The sequence below is a fragment of the Chelonia mydas genome, chromosome 3 (genome assembly GCF_015237465.2).
Source record: "Chelonia mydas isolate rCheMyd1 chromosome 3, rCheMyd1.pri.v2, whole genome shotgun sequence".
NCBI classification, from domain to species: Eukaryota; Metazoa; Chordata; order Testudines; family Cheloniidae; genus Chelonia; species Chelonia mydas.
Genome location: NC_057851.1, coordinates 77,683,092 through 77,702,455, shown reverse-complemented (window position 1 = coordinate 77,702,455; position 19,364 = coordinate 77,683,092). Strand labels below are relative to the sequence as shown.

General features: G+C 41.7%; 1 protein-coding gene and 1 long non-coding RNA gene across 11 annotated transcripts in view; both read left to right on the top strand.

Annotated features, from left to right (window-relative positions):
* BVES (blood vessel epicardial substance) overlaps positions 1–19,117 on the top strand; it is a 54,044-nt gene extending 34,927 nt beyond the window's left edge. For 9 of the 10 annotated variants that reach the window (XM_043542721.1, XM_043542720.1, XM_043542719.1 and 6 more), the window contains 3 exons: positions 656–823; positions 10,013–10,154; positions 17,099–19,117. In XM_043542721.1, coding sequence (XP_043398656.1) covers positions 656–823; positions 10,013–10,154; positions 17,099–17,208 — 420 coding nt within the window. In that variant the 3' untranslated portion in view covers positions 17,209–19,117. Of the gene's footprint in view, positions 1–655; positions 824–10,012; positions 10,155–13,862; positions 13,965–17,098 lie in introns of all 10 variants that reach the window. The other variant, XM_043542715.1, reaches the window with a different exon arrangement.
* On the top strand, positions 10,161–13,824 carry LOC119565770. The gene is made up of 2 exons (XR_005224657.2): positions 10,161–11,136; positions 11,202–13,824. It is a non-coding gene; the product is annotated as an uncharacterized LOC119565770 (long non-coding RNA).
* Positions 19,118–19,364: the final 247 nt, after the last annotated feature.

Genomic DNA, 19,364 nt, shown 5'->3' with positions numbered 1-19,364 from the left:
TATGAGATTTCAGAACATTAAAATATCATTCATAATATTTTTTTTCATATCCCAATTGCGTCAACGCGTAGTAACTATGAATAACTACTTACATAAGTAGTCTTAGAACATCAGTGGGACTATTCACATGAGTAAAGAGATTTTTCCACACTATCCTTGCAAAAATCTTTCTAGGACAAATTTAGCTCTCATGTAATTAGATGGGAATTGCATTAAGGTCACTGGATTTAATTTGATTGTTTTATGTCCAATGAATTTCAGTGGAATTAAAAGGTGTGTTCCTTATATTTTTATTTCTAAATATATCTCTGGATTACAAATGTTGATCTTAACTGTACTTATGGAGACAGCTCTATTTGGCAAGGGAAGGATTCTCATGGCATATACTTCCGCTAGTCCATTAAACAAATGAAAAATGAAAAAAAAAATCTCAGCTGAAAACATTTACTGCACTTATTAAAAAATGGAATTTAAAAAAAATAAGAAGCATCTTGGGTGCCTTTAAACTTGTAGGTGGTATGTATCTTATGGGATATACACCTGTTGAGTCATGACTGCCCTAGTTTATTTTTGCTGCATCCCCAAATTAAAATCTGGTGTGACCTGTTTTTCAAACAATAAATTGGTGTTAATTCTGTACATATGTTTTTCTTAGGTCACCATTACTGCAGATGACAACTGTAAGTTTCTGTGCTGGTCCAGGGAACGACTGACTTACTTTCTGGAATCTGAACCATTCCTTTATGAAATATTTAGGTATCTTATCGGTAAAGATATTACAAACAAACTCTACTCATTGAATGATCCAACACTAAATGATAAGGTGAGTTTTGAGGGAGGGTTCCCCTCCCTGTGTTATATTGTTAGGTGCTATAAAGACAGGTTAATTTTATCCTCTTAATCCTGCTCATATATTCCATTAAATTCACACACACACACACACACACACACACACACACACACACACAGACGGAATTGTTTTTTGTGTATCAAAAATGTGCTTAATGCAAAATATTTGGGTGTTTTGGATGGTAAAGGTGCTCATCAATGTCAGGTCAGTGCTCAAAAGAAAAGAGGTGTGGTTAAGGCCCAAGTCTGCACCACAAACTTTCACCGACACAAGTTACATTGGCATAAAGCTGATGCAGTTAGTATATCGCTTACATGCATGCTTGGCGCTTTGCTGTGGTGCTGTGCGTACTCCTCAGGAGTGCTTGTGTTGATGCACAGTGTGGTGCACCATGGGTAGGGATCCCAGTGTGTAATCTGTCACCGTCCAACGCACTGTCTTTTGGGAAGTTTTGGCAATGAATGGTGGGGCAGAAACAAATCATCAGTGTGACTGGGCGCAAGGGGTCAACTTCTCAGCATGCAACTGTCTCCATCCCATAATGTCAGCTATATCCCATAATTTTCATGCCATATTTAAAAATCTCACAAAACTTCACAGCCCTCCTCTGTCTGCCATCTCTGATAGAAGCATGGAGCCTACACAGCTCTGCACTATTGTCGTAAGTGTTGCAAGCACAGGACACACGATCCTCTGGTACTTGCAAAGCCGTAAGAAGAACCCACTGATTTGCGGGGATCAGGACTATTTCTTGGAGGACAGGTAGCTGTGGGCCATAGCAAGAGCCAGGTCAAGGTGGTTAGTGGTATTCATGGAGCAGCTGCAGATGGTGGAGCGCCATTTCTGGCCCCAAGAAACAAGCACTGACTGGGAATCGCATCATAATGGAGGCCTGGGGTGACGAGTGGTGGTTGCAGAACTTTTGGATGCACAAAGCCACATTCCTGGATCTGTGTGCTGAGCTCACCCAGCCCTCCAGTACAGGGACACTGGGATGAGAGCTGCCTTGACAGTGGAGAAGCAAGTGACAATAGTACTTTGGAAACTTTCAATGCCATATTAGTGCCATCCAGTGGGAAACAATTTTGGAGTTGGAAAATCCACTGTGGCAACCTTTGTCATGCAAGTATGCAGGACCATTATTCATGTCCTGTTATGCAGGACTGTGACTCTGGCGTGCTGGACATAGTAGATGGTTTTGCAGCAATGGGGTTTCCAAACTTCTGTGGAGCAACAGACAGCACCCATATCCCTGTTTTGGCACCAGATCACATTGCCATAGAATACATCAACAAAAAGGGCTACTTCTCAATGGTTATGCAAGCATTGGTCGATCACCAGGGACACTTCACCGACATCAGTGCTGGCTGGTCAGGGAAGGTGCATAACGCTCTCATCTTTAAGAACACAGGACTGTTCAGAAAGCTACAAGCTGGGACTTCCTTTCCCAAGTGGCAGATCATCACTGAAATGATGTTGAAATGACCTTTGTGCCCCTGGCTCATGAAGCCAGACACCTCAACAGCACGAAGGAAAGATTCAACTACCGGCTCAGCATGTGCAGAATGGCAGTTGAATGTGCTTTTGGTAGAGTGAAGGGATGCTGGCAGTGTTTGCTTACAAGATTGGATCTCAGTGGGGAAAAAAATCCCAATGGTTACAGCTGCCTGCTATGTCCTGCATCATAACTGTGAAGCTGAGGGGGAAAAGCTGCCGTCCCGGGGTGTAGGGCAGAGGTGGAATGGCTGTCTGCTGAGTTTGAACAGGCAGACACAAGTGCTGTTAGAAGAGCTCAACGTGGAGCTATACTGCTCAGGGAGGCTTTGGAAGAGAACTTCAACAGTGAGCCACAGGAATGCATTGTGGTGTACTGTGCCCAACCTGGCCTTATTTTGGGCCTGTTAGGAATTGTGTGGTGTTGGTTCACACCTATGAATATAACACTGTCAGTGCACCTATTCATTTTGTGGTGCTTGCTGTACATCTATGATTATTACACCATGTCACTGATCCTATGAGTTGTCACACTGTACAGTAACAAGTAAGCAGGTGCTATTAGAACTGCTAGGCACTCTGCAGCATATGTTGTGAGCTAATAAAAATGAATTATTTTCCAAATAGAATTTTATTCATTAACAAAACCACTGCAAAGAAAAATCTGTTCAATTTAAAAGGAAATACATTAAAAACTTTAAGTTCCGTTCCATTCATTTATTAACCAAGTGAAAGAAAATTCATGTCCATCTTACCTACGCATGCTAACCTGTGAAAGCAACCGTTGCTGTATGTGAAGCTGTAGTTGTCCTTAATGTCCCCCAGGGTGCAGTGGTAGGGGTAGGGATGTAGCCCCTGATGCCGCGTGGAATGTTGGGGGTAAAGGGGGAAGGGAGGTGCTGCAGTGGAGTTCTGCATGGACTGCAAAGGGAGGCAACACTGTGATCGTTGAACCGGTAGGTCCACAAGGGTCTGCAGCATCTGTGTTTACTGCTGGGGAAGCCCCATTCTATCCTGGTGTATCTCCCTCTCCTTTTCCTACTTGGCCTCCTGGGCCCATGGGCAGCACGTGAACCGCTGGCTGGGGGAGGCTAGCCCACAGCCCTGCCCCTTCCACCCAAAGCGCCCCCCCCCCCCGCAGCTGCTGGCCCCCACCCCCACGCAGGCTAGTGCTCCCAGCCCCAGAGCAGGCAGCGTGGCCACAGCCCCCCACCCCATCCCCAGAGTACCAGGAGGGCGGGTGGCACAGCCCGAGCTGGGGCTACTCCAGGAAACTGGAGCCGTGCTGAGTGGAAGCAGGAGGGCTGGGGGCAGAGTGTGGGCGGGCTACGCCTGGCTCTTTGGGGAGGTGCAGCCTCCCCCAACCTCTGATACCCGCTGCCCATGCCTGGGCCTGGGCCTGGGCCTGGGCCTGGGCCTTTCTCCTGTCTGCTTTTTCCTCATTCAGGCTGTGTGCAGTGTTCACCCTCCAGGCCCTTTGCTCATGGTCTGATGCAGCACTGGCTTGCAGGATCTCCTTGATCTCCCGTGACCTTGCGCAGTGGAGTTCACAATGGTGACCAAAATGGTTAGTGTCTGGTATTGTGGAACAGCTGCTGGAGGACTGTTAGAGTTGACATAAGTAACACAGTGTCTACACATGTGCTGCATCAACCGCAGTACATCAACCCTGGCTTAACGCTGCTCAGGGAGGTGGTGTTACATGTCACCATAACAGGGCATTTACCTGGGTGGGAGACCAATTTAAGTGTAGACACATGCACAACTAGGTCAGTCTGAGGCGGCTTACATTGACCAACTTTGCAGTGTAGACCAGGCCTTAGAATCTGAACCCATGACTGATATAAATATTTCTAGCTAAGTAGCTGATAGGTCAGGAAGTGATCATTGTTATAATATGATTGCCATCTCCACAGCAGAAGCGAACTCTCTCTTGTGTTGTGGGTATAGGTTCTTCTTCCAACGATTAAACATCAGCTATGGGACTGACTCTTATCTCAGTTACACCACTGTAAATCAAGAGCAGCCTCATTGAAGTCAGTGGAGATATACCGGTGTAATACCAGTGTCAGACAGGAATCCTCCTTACTCTCTTAGTTGCTGCTCTCAGCAGGCTGGCAGATTCTTCAATGAAAAGAAGCTGCAAATTTTCAGACAAGAAATCCCTTGCTGGGGTCAAACCACTGTTTGCCATTGATTATGAAGGAGGAATATGATGATTGTCAGCAATTGCAGGATGCAAACATCAAGCAGAGAATTAATTATTAGGGTGATTAAGCACAACATAGGCAGTAAAGCTTCTTTGTTTTACTCAGCCAATGTGCCTGTGCCTTCAGCTGGTAGGGAAACCTCCAGGAATGAGAAGACAGCATCATCTCTTCTTTTCATTTAACCTTGGTGTCTCTGATAATGCAGGTAATGGCACCAAGGAATGCCTGCTGTCAGGGTGCGATGTTAATGGTGGGGATACCTGTCAGATAAGAAAAGGACTCAAATCACCAACTAAATTCACAGGGTGGGATCCGCAAATGTTGCAAGGCTGAGTGTCACGGCACCTAGAAAATCCAGGAACAACAGTGCACTCCTCAATGCCTGAGTTAGGTGCTTAGACTCCCTAGGAATAAATAGGGAAAGATGGGTGTCTAAGAAAGCCAGCATGCTAGGTGGAGAGCCACCTAGGCTAACTAGTGGGAGGTGCCAACGAGAAGGGTGTGTGCTAAGCTCCACCCCCTCCCAAAGACAGGTGGTCCGGGCTCCAGGGAGGCATCTAGCTCTGCTTAGCAATCCATGAATGGAAACCAGCTTCCTGGTGTCAAGTGGCTTAGGTGCCTACGCTCTGTCTTTGGGAATGAGTTAGGGGCCTCCCTGACTCCACACTAAACAGTCAGAGAAGGAGGAGGGGATGGTGAAGCCCACCTTTATAACTTTCAGCCCAGTGGTTAGAGCCCTCACCTGGGATGTGGGAGACACTAGTTCAGTTCCCCCGCCTCTCTGCCACAGGGGGAGAAAGGATGTGAACGGGGGCCTCTAACCACTACGGTATGGGATAGTCTGATGTGGGGCTCCCCTCGTCCCTCCTGTTGAAACTGTTCCACTGTGGATAAATAATGAGTGATTTTTGACCAGCAGAGACGGGACCCTGGCTCTCTTACCTTGTACCATATCATAGCACCCTTCTGCGTTGCTGGTGGTGGCTCTGCCTTCAGAGCTGAGCTTCTGGCCAGCAGCCGCCACTCTCCAGCTGCCAAGCTCTGAAGGCAGCACTGCTGCCAGCAGCAGCGCAGAAGAAAGGGTAGCAGCACCGCAAATCCCCCCCCCCACCCCCCCACACACAATAACCTTGTGCCGCCCACCCCACAACTCCTTTTTGGGTCAGGACCCCTACAATTACAACATTGTGACATTTCAAATTTAAATAGCCAAAATCATGAACTGTTTATGGTTTTTTAAATCCTATGACCGTGAAATTAACTGAAATGGACTATGAATTTGGTAGGACCCTAGCTATATGAAAAAAGGTTATGTATATCTTTTAATAGGGAGGAAGCTGGACTAGGTGACTAGGGGGACTTTACCATCTCTGACTTCAACTGTTAGACTTTTTGGAGACAAGTCTTGATTCAGGTATTATGTGAGGACAAATACATACGTAACCTTGTGTTACTTCCATTGTATCTCCTTACATGGCTACATGGCTTTGCATTGTTTGGATAGAGGAGCTATGTTGTGCTTATGGGTCTTATTGTTTATGTAGTGGCTTCAGGGTTTTGATAAACATTTACTCTAGTAATACTGGACTTCTTCTGCACCACTTATACAACTTCCAACTACTTGTAGGGTTAGGGTTAGTCACTTTAGCTCTGGCTTCATGATTTTAATCCACTTGGATTTATCAACCCAAAATTCTTTCTTATAAGGTTGTTAATCAAAAATCTCCTAAGTAGGTCATATTATAGCTGCTATAATAAAGTTTTGAACTTAGTGGAAAATAATCCAAAATGAATTAATTGCCACTCATATTATAGAACAAATTTCACTCCAAAAGCATCCCTGGAATTCAGCATCAGTAATTCTACTGGATTTCTTCTCTGCCTCCAGACAGATCTGCAATAATCATTCGAGAAACAACATTGTCCTCCTTTTTTTTTTTTTTTTTTTTTTTTTAAACCAATGTAGCATTGCCTATACTGTCCCCTGCTACATTATACCTGGCCAATAAATGCATGAATACAAACTGCTGCTAAAAGTCAGCTAGAATATAAGAGACAGGCCTGATCCTGTAAGGACAGGTTTGGTGTTTTGGGCATATAAGAGCAAGGTTAAAAAAAAGTGAGGAACAGGGCAGGGAGCACACAGCGGAACTCTGTATTGCAATAATGAGGATGGTGCTGCACAGTTAGCAAGTGATTTTTGCCTATCTGGAGTGTGGCCTAAGAAGAGAACGCATAGAGGAGCGCATCCTTTGCATGCTAAGTTCCCTCAGGCAAACCCGTTTTCTCGTGTGCACTCTTCAGAGCATGGAAACAGGAATTTGAGGCTGACTTCTGTTTGGAGTAGGATACTGCGCATACTGCAGCCCTCACTTGAAACAGGCCTGTGCTTCCTGTTGTACATCATGCAAGGACTTGTAGGATCAAAGTCTTAGTATCAGTAATTCTTAAATAAAAAAAAAAAAGGGAATACATGTCCATTTGCTCCAAGTTGTGTAGCCGGTGTTTGGAAGTCAAGTGGCTCTTACTCTCCCTATTGGGATATTTTAAACAGACGTCCAAAGAGATGGTTATTGTAGCCTGGCTGCTTAGGCCCTAATGAAGTCCAGCTACAAACGGCTGGTAGGAAGCTATAACTAGCATTTGCATTGTATGGGACTTGCAAATTACAGGAGAGATCAGAGGGGAAAGATGGATTTACTGAAAGATTTGAGCTTCACTTCATCTGAGGTTCAGGCCATCCCCTCCAATATCTTAAACCTAGACACAATCTAAAAGCATTTAAATGCTAAAAGAGATCTCTTCTTGCTCTTTGTCTCATATTTCCATTCTTCGTTTTTTTCCCTAGCTTAGTTCATTTGAATTAGTGCGTTCTTATTGCTTCTAAAACTTCTCACTGCTTGAATCTGCTCTGCGTGGGACGGAACTACTGCCTCCTGTTTGTGGCTTTGGACACAATTTTCAAAATTGACCTGTGATTTTTGGATGTCTCTAGTTTTGGGGTGCCCCACTTGAGACCCTTCCAAAGGGACTCTATTTTCAAAAATTGCAGAGCACTTGTCTTCCTAAAAACGGACTACTTAAGATATCAGATACACCTAAAACTGAGTATCCAAAATGACTGGGCACTTCGGAAAACCTTGGCCATAAGCTTTTCTTGTAACATGGATTTTTCCCATCTTGATTTTCCTCTCTTCCCAACCCTTTTCTTTTGCCTCCTCTCCTCTTTTGTCTGTCTTCATGACCACCATCTTTCCCTTCTCTCTGCCCCTCCTTCCCATTTCACTTCCTCCTCCCATCCTTTCTGCTCTTTTCTACATCTCCTTAATCATAATATTTCTTGTAGGGTACCTTGGAGTAATGTGCTCTCCATCCTCCCGCTAGGCTTCCTGCTTCCCACGGTGTTGGGACCACTCTCATCACTGTTCCCACACTGCAGTGTCTGTTGTTGAAATGCTCCTTGCGACTGATGGGAATGGAGTGTTGACTGGACTCCCAGCACTGTAGACAGGGCTAGATAAGTGTTTAGAGTGGGTTTTTTTTTCCAGTTCTGCGCCTACACCCGCTACACTGAAAATGGTAAAAAAAAGCCTTGCTTAGTTCAAATATACCTATGTTAAATACATATGCATTTAGTATGAAGAGAGAAGATTTAGTGTAAATGTGTTTTGGTTAATACCCATTTTGGAGGTTATATCTTACTGCCTTCAATTTAATACAATGGATGCTTATTTAATTGTTCTTTTCCAGGTCGCTTCAGAAGATCAGAATCATATTGATGATGTGTATTAGGTTTTATTTGTTGCCAAAGAAAGGGGAATTTTTAAAAAACTTAAATTTATGTATAATTTTGTTTTTTTTTTGACCGTGAAATACTAATATGACTTTGTTTAAGATTATTATAGCTGCTGCTGCTACTACATTTTTAGTGCAACTGATATGAACATGTATTACATTCGCAAAAAATTAAAGCCAAATGTGTGGCTTGGGGGATTTTATAAAAATCTTTTTATTCTTCAAAGTTGGACCCCTTGAAGGCAAGCCATTCTGAGGGCTGTAAAACAAAATGATCAGTCAAGTAGTTTGCTTCATTTTCCATATGACACACAGCCACAGGTATGTGTGTCAACCTGGATGGGATTCGCTCCCCAATGCACATTTATAAATTCCTGTTCTCTCTCAAAGGTGCCTTTGTTGTATGTGCAGAAAGTGGTGATTCATTCTCCTTTTTTATGAGAAAGTCATAAATATTAAAGTTCAAAGGAACAAAGTGCCATCCCATTACATCTTTATCACTGATTATCACCTCTCGTGTGCACTTGACATATCATTGTGACATTTAAAAAATGATCGAGTATGATTATTTTCATATAAACTTTATAGTCCAAAGCCTTCTCAAGAGGAGTACTCAAAGCAAGTGAAGGTCCTGGGATCATACACTTCATCTGTATTCAGTAAACCCCAAAGCTAGATTGTAACACTTGGAGAATATATTCCCAAGCGCAGCAGTTGATTAGCCAGGAGTTAAGGTTGAATGAATGTATCCTTTATATCTACCAAAAGGTGGCAGGATGGGGGAGGAGTGGGAAGACTTCAGTAGCCTCAAATGCAAATGTCAGCCAGGAAATTCCATCTCACAGTTCTGCTTTACAAAAAAACCCCAAAGTATATGAAAGTATTCACATGCACATCTAGGGTCATGGTGGCTTACATAATAATTCTGCCCTGTAGTGCCATCCTGATAATAATGAGAAACCCAGAGACTCCTTTAGCCTTTCCTCACACAGGTTTATGTCACTAGTGACCACAAACACCATGCATACACATTAAGACTGAAAATGCAGTATGGATGCTGGATACGTTTATAGATCAGGTTCGTCTCTCTTGACTTTCTCATGGTTCTCAAAGTGGCACTGTGGGGCAGAATGGATTCTCTTTCCAAATATTTGCAGCGTGTGACAGTCCGATGTGCTTAGCTAGCCACAAGAGTGTATAAAGTGGTTGTTAAGGTTTGGTGTTGGATAAAGTAGGGGTACTGGCTGACTTTTTGTTATCTGTTGGAGATGGAACTGAAATCTTAATGGGGTGTTAGAGTGTGTTGTTCACAACGGTGTGGGCAAGATGAATGAATGCAGGATACTTCTCTCTTTAACGTCTTATTTCCATGGTTTTTAAAAGCATGGTGAGTGTCTCTTCCAAGCTCACTCCCCATTTTGCCTCCGGATCAATGAATCGAGCTCACTTCTCTCATTGGAGAATCGTTATGCTTACTTCAGTCTCACTTGCATGGAATGCCCACAGCCACTAATGCATAGGAGCTGCACCTCTGAAACCCATTGCCCCAGCTCACCTCTGATGTTAATAGCCATACTTTAGCCCAAAGATCCTACAATGGAGGAAGATTTGCTTTCATTTCTTTAAAGTGTAGCTGTAATATATTAAAACCTTTTTATTTCAGACTTCCAAAAAAATGGAGCAGCAGCCCAGCCTTTGCTCACAGCTTTCTGTGATGCAGATGAGAAACAGCATGGCTAGTTCCAGTGACAGTGAAGATGGCTTGCAGCAGTTTCTTCGTGGGTCTTCCACCGCTTCCTCTCTTCGTGAGTCCTCCAAAAAAGTGAAGCAAATCTTGGGCCCAGCCCTGTGGCCCATTAAGGACAACTGCAGAACTTCTATTGACTTCAGTGGGAGCAAGATTTGGGCCATTTGTGTGTTGCTGTAAATAAAAGGAGCTTTTGTACTAAGCTGTAGGGAAGTTGAGACATTGTATAGTGGCTTTGGATGGCAACCGAATCTACTTAATTTAAAAATTAGGGAGTGTTACTAGTACTAGAAATAATGATCTATATTATAATGTCTGAGATCAATAATATCAAACAGATATATTTGAGAAAGGGAGGCACATCACATGTGTAAATAACACTGAAAGTTTCAGTAATTGTATTCAGTATAAAAAATAATGCATGAATCGTGTACACAGGGGCTATAGCCTATAGCTCAGGGGTTCTCAAACAGGGGGTTGGGACCCCTCAGGGAGTCACGAGGTTATTACATGGGGGGGTCATGAACTTTCAGCCTCCACCCCAAACCCCACTTTGCATCCAGCATTTATAATGGTGTTATATATAAAAAAGTGGTTTTTAATTTGGGGGGGGGAGGGGTCACACTCAAAGGCTTGCTTTGTTAAAGGGGTCACCAGTACAAAAGTTTGAGAACCACTGCTATAGCTGCATCTAAGCTGCACTGGAGAGCGCTTGGTGCAGGGTGGGCAATGGTGGTTTTATGTTACCTTTACAAGCTCTTTGATGCTGGGGCTGGTTTGGCTCATAGTGCAATTTAGAGCAGCCTCAGAGCTGTCCTACATTGTGCTGGCTGGTAATGCCTATGAAGAGTCATTGTCAGGGACCATCTTTTTGTTCTCTGTTTGTCCAGTGCTTAATACAAGGGGGCCCTGGTCCATGGCTAGGTCTCCTAGGGTTCGTCTACACAGAAATAAGAGACCCAAGGCAGTGAGCCTCGGAACCCGCGTCAACTGACGTGGGCTTGGGCTGTGGGGCTAAAAATAGCAATGCAGATATTCAGGTTAAGGCTGGAGCCCAGGTTCTGAAGCCCAGCAGGAAGGGGGGGTCTTGGATCCCGGGCTCCAGCTTGAGCATTAACATTTACACTGCTTCACAGGGCAAGCCTGAGTCAGTTGACCCAGGGTCTGAGTCTCGCTGCCGGTGGGTTGTGGGTTGTTGTTTTTGTTTTGTTTTTTGTAGTGTAGACGTATCCTAAGGCACTTAAATACTACTGATAATTTTGCTCTCCAGGAATTGTCAGAGCACAGCACCACTCTGGTCATGCTCTTCCCTCTCTATCTGGCAATAAAGGGTATGGCGGGAGGAATAATAGAGCTAAAAATGTCTGCACTGTGCCGCATTGGAAATCTCCATGTAGGCAGTTAAACTGTCTTTCCACCTGCTCCGAACCCCTAGAGTAGCACAAAGTAGCTGGAATGGGGAAAGCCAGGATCAGGTTCTGTGTTTTTTTGCATCAGGATCTTATACCTTTATAGAAATTTTTTAAATAACTCAATTTAGTTTGGCTTTTTTCTCTGTGTTGCATGTAGAACTATAGGAAGCTTATTGGAGGTGTTTTAAAGACACGCAGTCTTACTATGTTATGCTGATTTGCCCACAACTGTGTGGTTACTTTCACGTTCACTATCACAGGCGTGCACAAATCCCTAAGTTATGTGGGCACCAGACTAGATGGTCACTTCCTCTGGCACGCACGCACACACGCATCAGGAATTTCTTTATTTTTTTCCAAATACGCATTTTAGATCCAGATTTTTTTTTATTTAAAAACAATTTCTTATAATCATCAGGTTCCATGATCATATTATATTACTTGTTTTCAACATATAGAATCTAACAAATTTTGCTTAGAAAAATAGGCTCCTCTCATCCTGCAATATTTACATTCACCCAAAATAGTTTATCAACTGTACTTGGGTCATATGTGTTCATGTCAATACTTTCCTTTTTGTCTCCCGCTTAACTTAAATAAGCTTTAGTAATCATTTTAACCTGAAATCAGATATTGGAAGAAAAAAAAAATGTGCCTCACCGAGCTGGCACAAGCTCTTAGTTTAACTGGGTCATACAGAATTAACTATGGTGGCTCTCGCGATCTCACTGTTTAGCTGTTAGGACCTTAATACATAAGAACTTGTCAGTGGTCCACCAATACCAAATTTCTCTCTTTCTAATATGAAAAAAAACAGATGACTTAATTGTTATTTGGCACCACCTTAATTATCCATTCTCCACTGTCTCCCTTACAATTCTTATCCAAGCCTCCAGATTTGGGGAGTCCTTTTCTTTCTACTTTTTACCAATGATCTATTGTCATCACAAGCCCTAGAAGTGTTCCACCGTGATTGTTAGGGGGTGACTGACAGGATGTAATTTTAGGGGGTTAGCGGCAGATCAGATTTGATTTTTCTTAATTTTCCTATGATCTTTTTTCCAGCAAGGCAGGGTTTTGGGCGGACATTTAATGTCTGAGCTCTCCCGCATACAACTTCCTCTCTTTCCTATGTAGGAAACTGAATGATTATATTTGTGCAATTGGGAGACTGTCATGGGCAGTTTTGAAGAGAACCTCACTTCTAGCTAACAGCTTCAGAGTGTTTACTCCAGTATTTCAACGTTATCTAAAGGCTTACAATTTTCAGAGATAATATTAATCCCCATTTAAGATAAACCTGAGTTTAATAATACTTGGTAAAGTCCTCTTCGCTATTGTATTCCTATTATTCTGTCTCTTTGTTTCTCTCAACAAGATTTCTTTGTGTTAGTTAATAAAGTGTCTAAGCTTCCAAAACTGATAGAAGGGGATCAGCTGTCTCATTGATATGCAGTGCTTCTATGGAATTAAATTCTTTGCCTAGACAGCTGGGCAGTCTGTTACCCCTATAGAACACTGTCTATATGACACAGTTCCACTGTCACAAATTAGCATTGCCTGAATGTAGGTATTGAGAAGAAGATTTAGCCAGGGCTCTCTTTCTCTCGGGTCCCAAAAGCAATCTGAACAAAAAGGTGGACATCTAGCTTTCCACTTTTATGTTTCAGGTAGCCCTGTCGCACCCGTAGGTGCAGCATATTCAATAATTGCTTTTCAGACTTGTCCAATGATGCATGCCAGTATGCCTCCAATTGTGGCATAAATGTACCAATATTGAGTTCCCCTTCCAGCTGCAGCCTAGAGCATAAACCAATGTACGTGTTTTTTTTTTTAGTAAAAACAAAACAGCAGTAAAACCCACAGTAGATTATTTAGAGAAGGGCAACAAGTGAAAAGCAAGTGTCTTCTGCCATAGGAGAAAACAATAAAAGGGAGCTTATCTGGATAAGGCTCTGCATAAATTATAACCTTCTATGTGACCAGTTCTTGTGTAGACAAAAGCTTCCCAGTAAAAAGATCTGATTATTTTTTGCTACTACAATGTAGAAAAATCCTACTCTTCTAAGTTTCATGTACTTACTGGAATACACTTGTAAAAACTAGAACTTCATCTTTGGAATGAGTTGAAAGAATTTTTTTTGTAAGTTATGACTTTGCTGCTGTGTTCCAAAAATATAAATTCTCTAATACATTTCTAAAAAGAAATCCATATAAAGACTTTATCAAAGTTTTATAACAGAAAGAGGGAAAACTGGTTCTATTAGCAAGAATATCTACTCACGTACTAATAAACTGTGTTTTAAGTTTAAATAACTAAAAACAAAAAACTAACACTCTGCTTTTATATTAAGGAAATAACCAACAAGAGTTCTATAATACTTATGGAGCGGGTCGTTTGCAGCATGATGTTTTCTGTTGATAACATCACATATTAACCCAACATCCTCAAAAAGGTATTAAAATGAAGTTTGCTTATGCCAGATTTGTACTTGAAATACACAATGCATCTGTGCACAATTTATTAGAAATGAAACTGTGAAGTAACTTTTTTTAAAAACATAAGTAAGTGGGGAAAGAATGAGTTGGAGCAGACAAATAATTTCAGCTAATTTTATCTTTGATGGTGTTTCAGTGTTATTGCTACAAAATAAGCCTAATGATTAACAGTAATAAACATGCAAGGTGACTTACTATTTTTTTTTTTTTAAAGAGACTATCTGGTTTAGCTCACTCAGTAGTGTTGCTGGTCTCTACAAAGTCTGTATTTGCAACCCTCTAAGGCCTAAGCTAAGGAGGAAGGTAGTATGAGGATTTTTTTTTTTCAGTAATGCTTTCATTGGGTGTTACTCAGTATGTTCAATGTTATACCCAGCTTGTGGTTAAAAGCAGGATTGGGTTTCACAGGAAATACCTTTTTTTATAGGCATTTGAACTTAGGAACTGGAGACAGTGCAATAGAGTATTGTATTGGAGGCCCAGGTTTGAGGCTCATTCAGGCTTTTGTATGTTCTCCTGACAAAGGATAGAGGCATGTCTAGGTGACTCTTCAGCATTTGGAGGAAGCAAGGGCATGACATTGGTGCAGAACATCGGCCCTGACTCCATGGGTGCTCCGGGGCTGGAGCACCCATGGGGGGGAAAATGGTGGGTGCTGAGCACCCTCCAGCAGCTGCCCATCAGTTCCTCCCCCTCCCCCCAGCACCTCCTGCCCTCAGGCGGGCCCTGCTGATCAGCATCTCCTCCTCTCTCTCTGCGCCTCCCACCCACCACAATCAACTGTTTTACAGCGTGCAGGAGGCGGAGGGGGCAGGAGCGAGGATATGGTGCACTCTGGGGAGGGCACAGAACTGGGTGGGGCCTTGGGGGAAGAAGTGGGGTGGGCCTGGGACAGAGCCGGGGGTCAAGCACCCCCTGGCACTTTTGAAAGTCTACTTGCAGAAGAAATTTACAGTATGAGAGCAGACTGCCAACTCTGTTCAGCAGGCTTGTGCCACCGTGCTTCTGCCTACTATGGAGAGACATGGGCTTTTCTGAATAAAGGAAAATAATCTTTGCTCATATCACCCTCAAAATTATTAACAACTACTAGTGACATCTAAAAAAGAAATTGAAACTTTAGTTTTAAATTTTCAGGCCTCCATTTTTATGGGTGTAATTTGTGCCCGCTATTTAGGTCACTTAGATATCTAAATCCATAACTTCACCCACAAATCTCAGATTTAAACATCTCAGGGTATGTCTACACTGAACAAAACCACCACCACCACCCATGGCAGCGTGTCTCAGAGCCCAGGTCAACTGACTCAGGGTCACGCTACAGGGCTACAGTGTACACGCTACAGTGTAGATGTTTTCACTTGGACTGGAGCCCAGGCTCTGAAGCCCAGCAAGGAGGGAGGGTCTCAGAGCCTAGGCTGCAGCCTGAGCAATAATGTCTATACTGCTCTTTTTAGCCCCAGAGTGCAAGTCCATGTCAGTGGAGCTGGGCTTGGAGACCCACTGCTGCGGGGTTTTCATTGCAGTGTAGTTATACCCCTAAGTGGCCTAACCTGCACTTGCAATTTTTACTCACAAAATTAAGTATCTGAAAACAAGGCCTTTGTAATCCTGTATTTAATAATATACATAATAATCTCTGTATAAAGCCAGCTGAGTAATTAAAGTAGTTTGTAAATACTGGGGGGGGGGCAGAAAGTACTGCATAATACATTTACTACATGTGATGGTCTAAAAGCATTGATTAATGCCTTCCAGTGTTTGCATGAGTGTAATTTTTTAAATCTGATCCCAGTAATGGAAAGCATATACTTGAATTGTAAGCTCCCCGGGACAGAGACCATCTTTCTCTTCTGTCTTTGTACAGCACAAAGCACCATGGGCGTTGGTCCATGACTAGGGCTCGTGGTAATATGGTAATAAAAATAAAACATTATTAATTATTGCATAGTGGATGGATTGAAGTTTAAGTAGTTTTATGTAATAAGTGTCAGTTTACTAACCATATGTTATGACTGCAAAGATTCTTGAAGGGAAATGTTTTTCTTATCTGCATATATAGTGTGTTTCTTCTACTGTTTTTCTTCTAGGATAATATTTTAACATTTTAAAGGTTTTCATACTGTTTTCAGTCATCATATGCAGGCTGTTTATAAACTGTGCCAGTCCAAAGCCTACACCAGTTGTGAATGAAGGACTGCTGAACTCTTAGGGAATTGAGAGAAGACAAGGAGTTAAATACAGTTTTCAGATTGGAGGACATAGATTTACCTGTCAGATGAGAGTTATGAAACTAAATCCCCCTCCACAATATGTACTCCTATAGATTCAAATCTTGAAGTCCATTCTCAGGCAAAATGTCCATTAACTTCCAACTGAGTGTGTGCTTTTGTGTGCTCTGCTTTAGAGGGTTTTATACATTGCTGCTTTGCCTGAAGGCTACCACCTACTGCTAGAGCAGTGAACCAGTTTCAGTCATTAACTACATGGTGCATATTATTTAGTCCTACATTTGTTGTTAATATAACATACTTGTTTTTCATTATAGTTGTTTATGCAGTGGGATTTGCATCTTACCCCTCAGTATGTTTTATCCCATGTTGTTGCTTATGAAGCAGTGGAGCTATGATCAGTTACTCTGGCTGAGATCTGCCAGAGTAAACTTAAGAATTTTGTCATGACTGCGTATCCTGAGGCAAGTACTCAGAGATACCTTTTGTGCTTAAGTCCTCCTATTTTTTCGGGCCAATTTGTGCATGAATACAGCAATAAGAAAAATACCTATCGGGAACACAATTCCCTGAGTAAGAAGTGCAGAAAACTCCCATTGACACAAAAGGAGTTTTTCCTGAGTATGGACAGTAGCATTTGGCCCTAAAAGATTATGATTCCTATCCCCTTTACCTGGCATCCATGATTTCCTGATGCTATAGTACAGATGTCAAATTAATTGACTTTCACCTGGAAGATATAAATTCTTCACATTTGGGAGAATCATCAGATTTGCTGTGTCCTTATCACAAATAAGTCTATATCATGGCGGGGGTGTATTCTTCAGTTTAACTTTTTCTTCTCTTTGAAATTGTGGCAGGCCGGACATCTCCCTATATGAGAGCTTCAGCAAAAATGAAACCGATAGAAGAAAGTGGTGAAGATGATGTCTTTGAACTACCATCTGCTGTTAAGCCTGAAGTTCAGTGACTGCCTTGAGTAGACATGGTGCTGTAGACATGGCAAAAGCAAGAAGCTTATTTTGATGGGATTCTGAAAACTATCAGCACCCTTTACTTTCAGAGAATTATACCACAATATACCTGTGTGAGTGGCTTCTAGGTAAAGATGCCAAGTTTTATTTATTCTCCTTTTAAAAAAAAAAAAAAAAAAATTAAAAAGACATAGTATTTTTACTTATTGGCCATGATTTTTGAATGGTTGTATTTTCACTTTAGCTCTCTGCCTAGTTGAATTCAATTTTAAGCAACAGACTAGTCTGAAATTTTATTTGCTTATTGAGGACCACTTTCAAAATCGCCCAAGTCCCATTTTTCTAAGCCACTTATGAGCCTAAGTCCCAGTGAAAGTGAATGGGAATGTTTGGAAAATTTGACCCAATATCATTTGTACTGAACACCATAGTTATTAATATTGCAATTTCAAAATGAAGTTAATACAGTTTTTTGTGTGTGCATGAAAGTGTGTGTTTATATTTTACACACACAAAACAATTTAAAAAGAACATTAAAGTTGCACAGCCAAGCACTCAAAAGTTAGGAAAAGCCAGAATTAAGTTTCCCATGCAACCTATATTTGGCCCCCTTATGTGTATGCATTATGATGCAATTTTTAATTACGTGATCACATTCTATTTTCCACAAGGATTTGGCAAAATGTATAGATTTGACACAAAGGCCATCCTTCTGCCAAATTTCAAGTCTCCGCTCTAATGCATGGGGGTTCTAAAGCATCTTTAAAAAAAAAAAAAAAATCACCAGAATTTTTAAACGTGGCCAAAATAATGTATTTTTCCCTAGTTTTGTTCTTGGAAATAGCTGCACCGTTTTGGCTAAAGTTTTCCAAAAAAGTTCTCCTGAGGGAGACACCCACTATGGAAAATTTCAGCCCAAACAGTTATGGTCTGGCAAAATTATAAGTAGTTCAAAAAAGGGCCCTTCATAATGGGAAGTGTTGGGCAGCCTTAATAATAGGTGGTGCTACCAGCTCCACCTACAGTGTGTGTGTACATGCCTAAATAACATCAATGTATTTATCACAATAATAAACTGTATTCATTGTCAAAGAACATAATGGCAGATACAACAGTCTATGTAAAAATTTAAGATGACAGAATGTGGAGACTAGAATATGACAAATAATGAGATTGTGGATAACCGTGGGAGTCTGGCTTAAACTCACTCTGATCTTTTTACTGTGATCATCGTCCTAGTATTGCCAGTGAAGCTAAGCCTAAGAGTGTCCTTGAATCAGCCTGTGCCTATGGTATATAATCTGTTTTTACACTGTTCTGAAGCTCTTGCAATGCCAAAGCACAACACTTGTTTTTGTGGCTTTAAATTTAATTTTTAATGTTACTTCAGTGTGTCTTGTGGCTTGTTTTTTGCATATTAAAAATTCTCATTGAGGTGAGCCATAGTTACCAGTTTATGTAAATATATGTTAAATACATTTTACATCTCACATGTATGCAATAGATCACGCTGGCCCCTTTTGGAGTGGAGGTGATTTACCGTATAAATTCACTGAGTTTTGTAAAAACCTTTATTTACTTCGTAGACAATAAGAGCTCCTTTTGGATCCATTGCCATCTCTTGTATAAGTACTTAAACCGGTTATAAAGATACAGATCTGATAAAATCACCGCGGCTAGGTATAAGCTCAATGAGTGTTGTGTGGTACTAGCATTATCCGCATTTAAGACAAACTTAAAGACATGAAAAAGGTTATGCCACATTTATAGTAGCTGATTGTCAAATAACTGTACAGCATGACCTTTTAAAAAGAAAATACTGTAGATAGCCAGAGGACTTGATATGTTAGGGACAAGTCTGCAACATTTATTTTCTAAACAATAAAAATGTTTGAATTAAAGGAGCATTTGAAATTTGTAACTCCTAAATTTTTGCACTTATACTAAATGCAGAGGATTGGGCTTGGGATTGGGTTACTTTGGTGTGTAGAATTTACTAAGAAATTTTGTCTAGCATGAACTTTTATAGGAAGTTTTCAGAGAAGAGTTTGAGTGGAAATGCTGCTAGAGACTCTTTAATTACAGCAGGGATGGTGCACCAAAAATGAATATGGATGATCCCAGAAATATTACAGTGTACTGTGAAGATCAT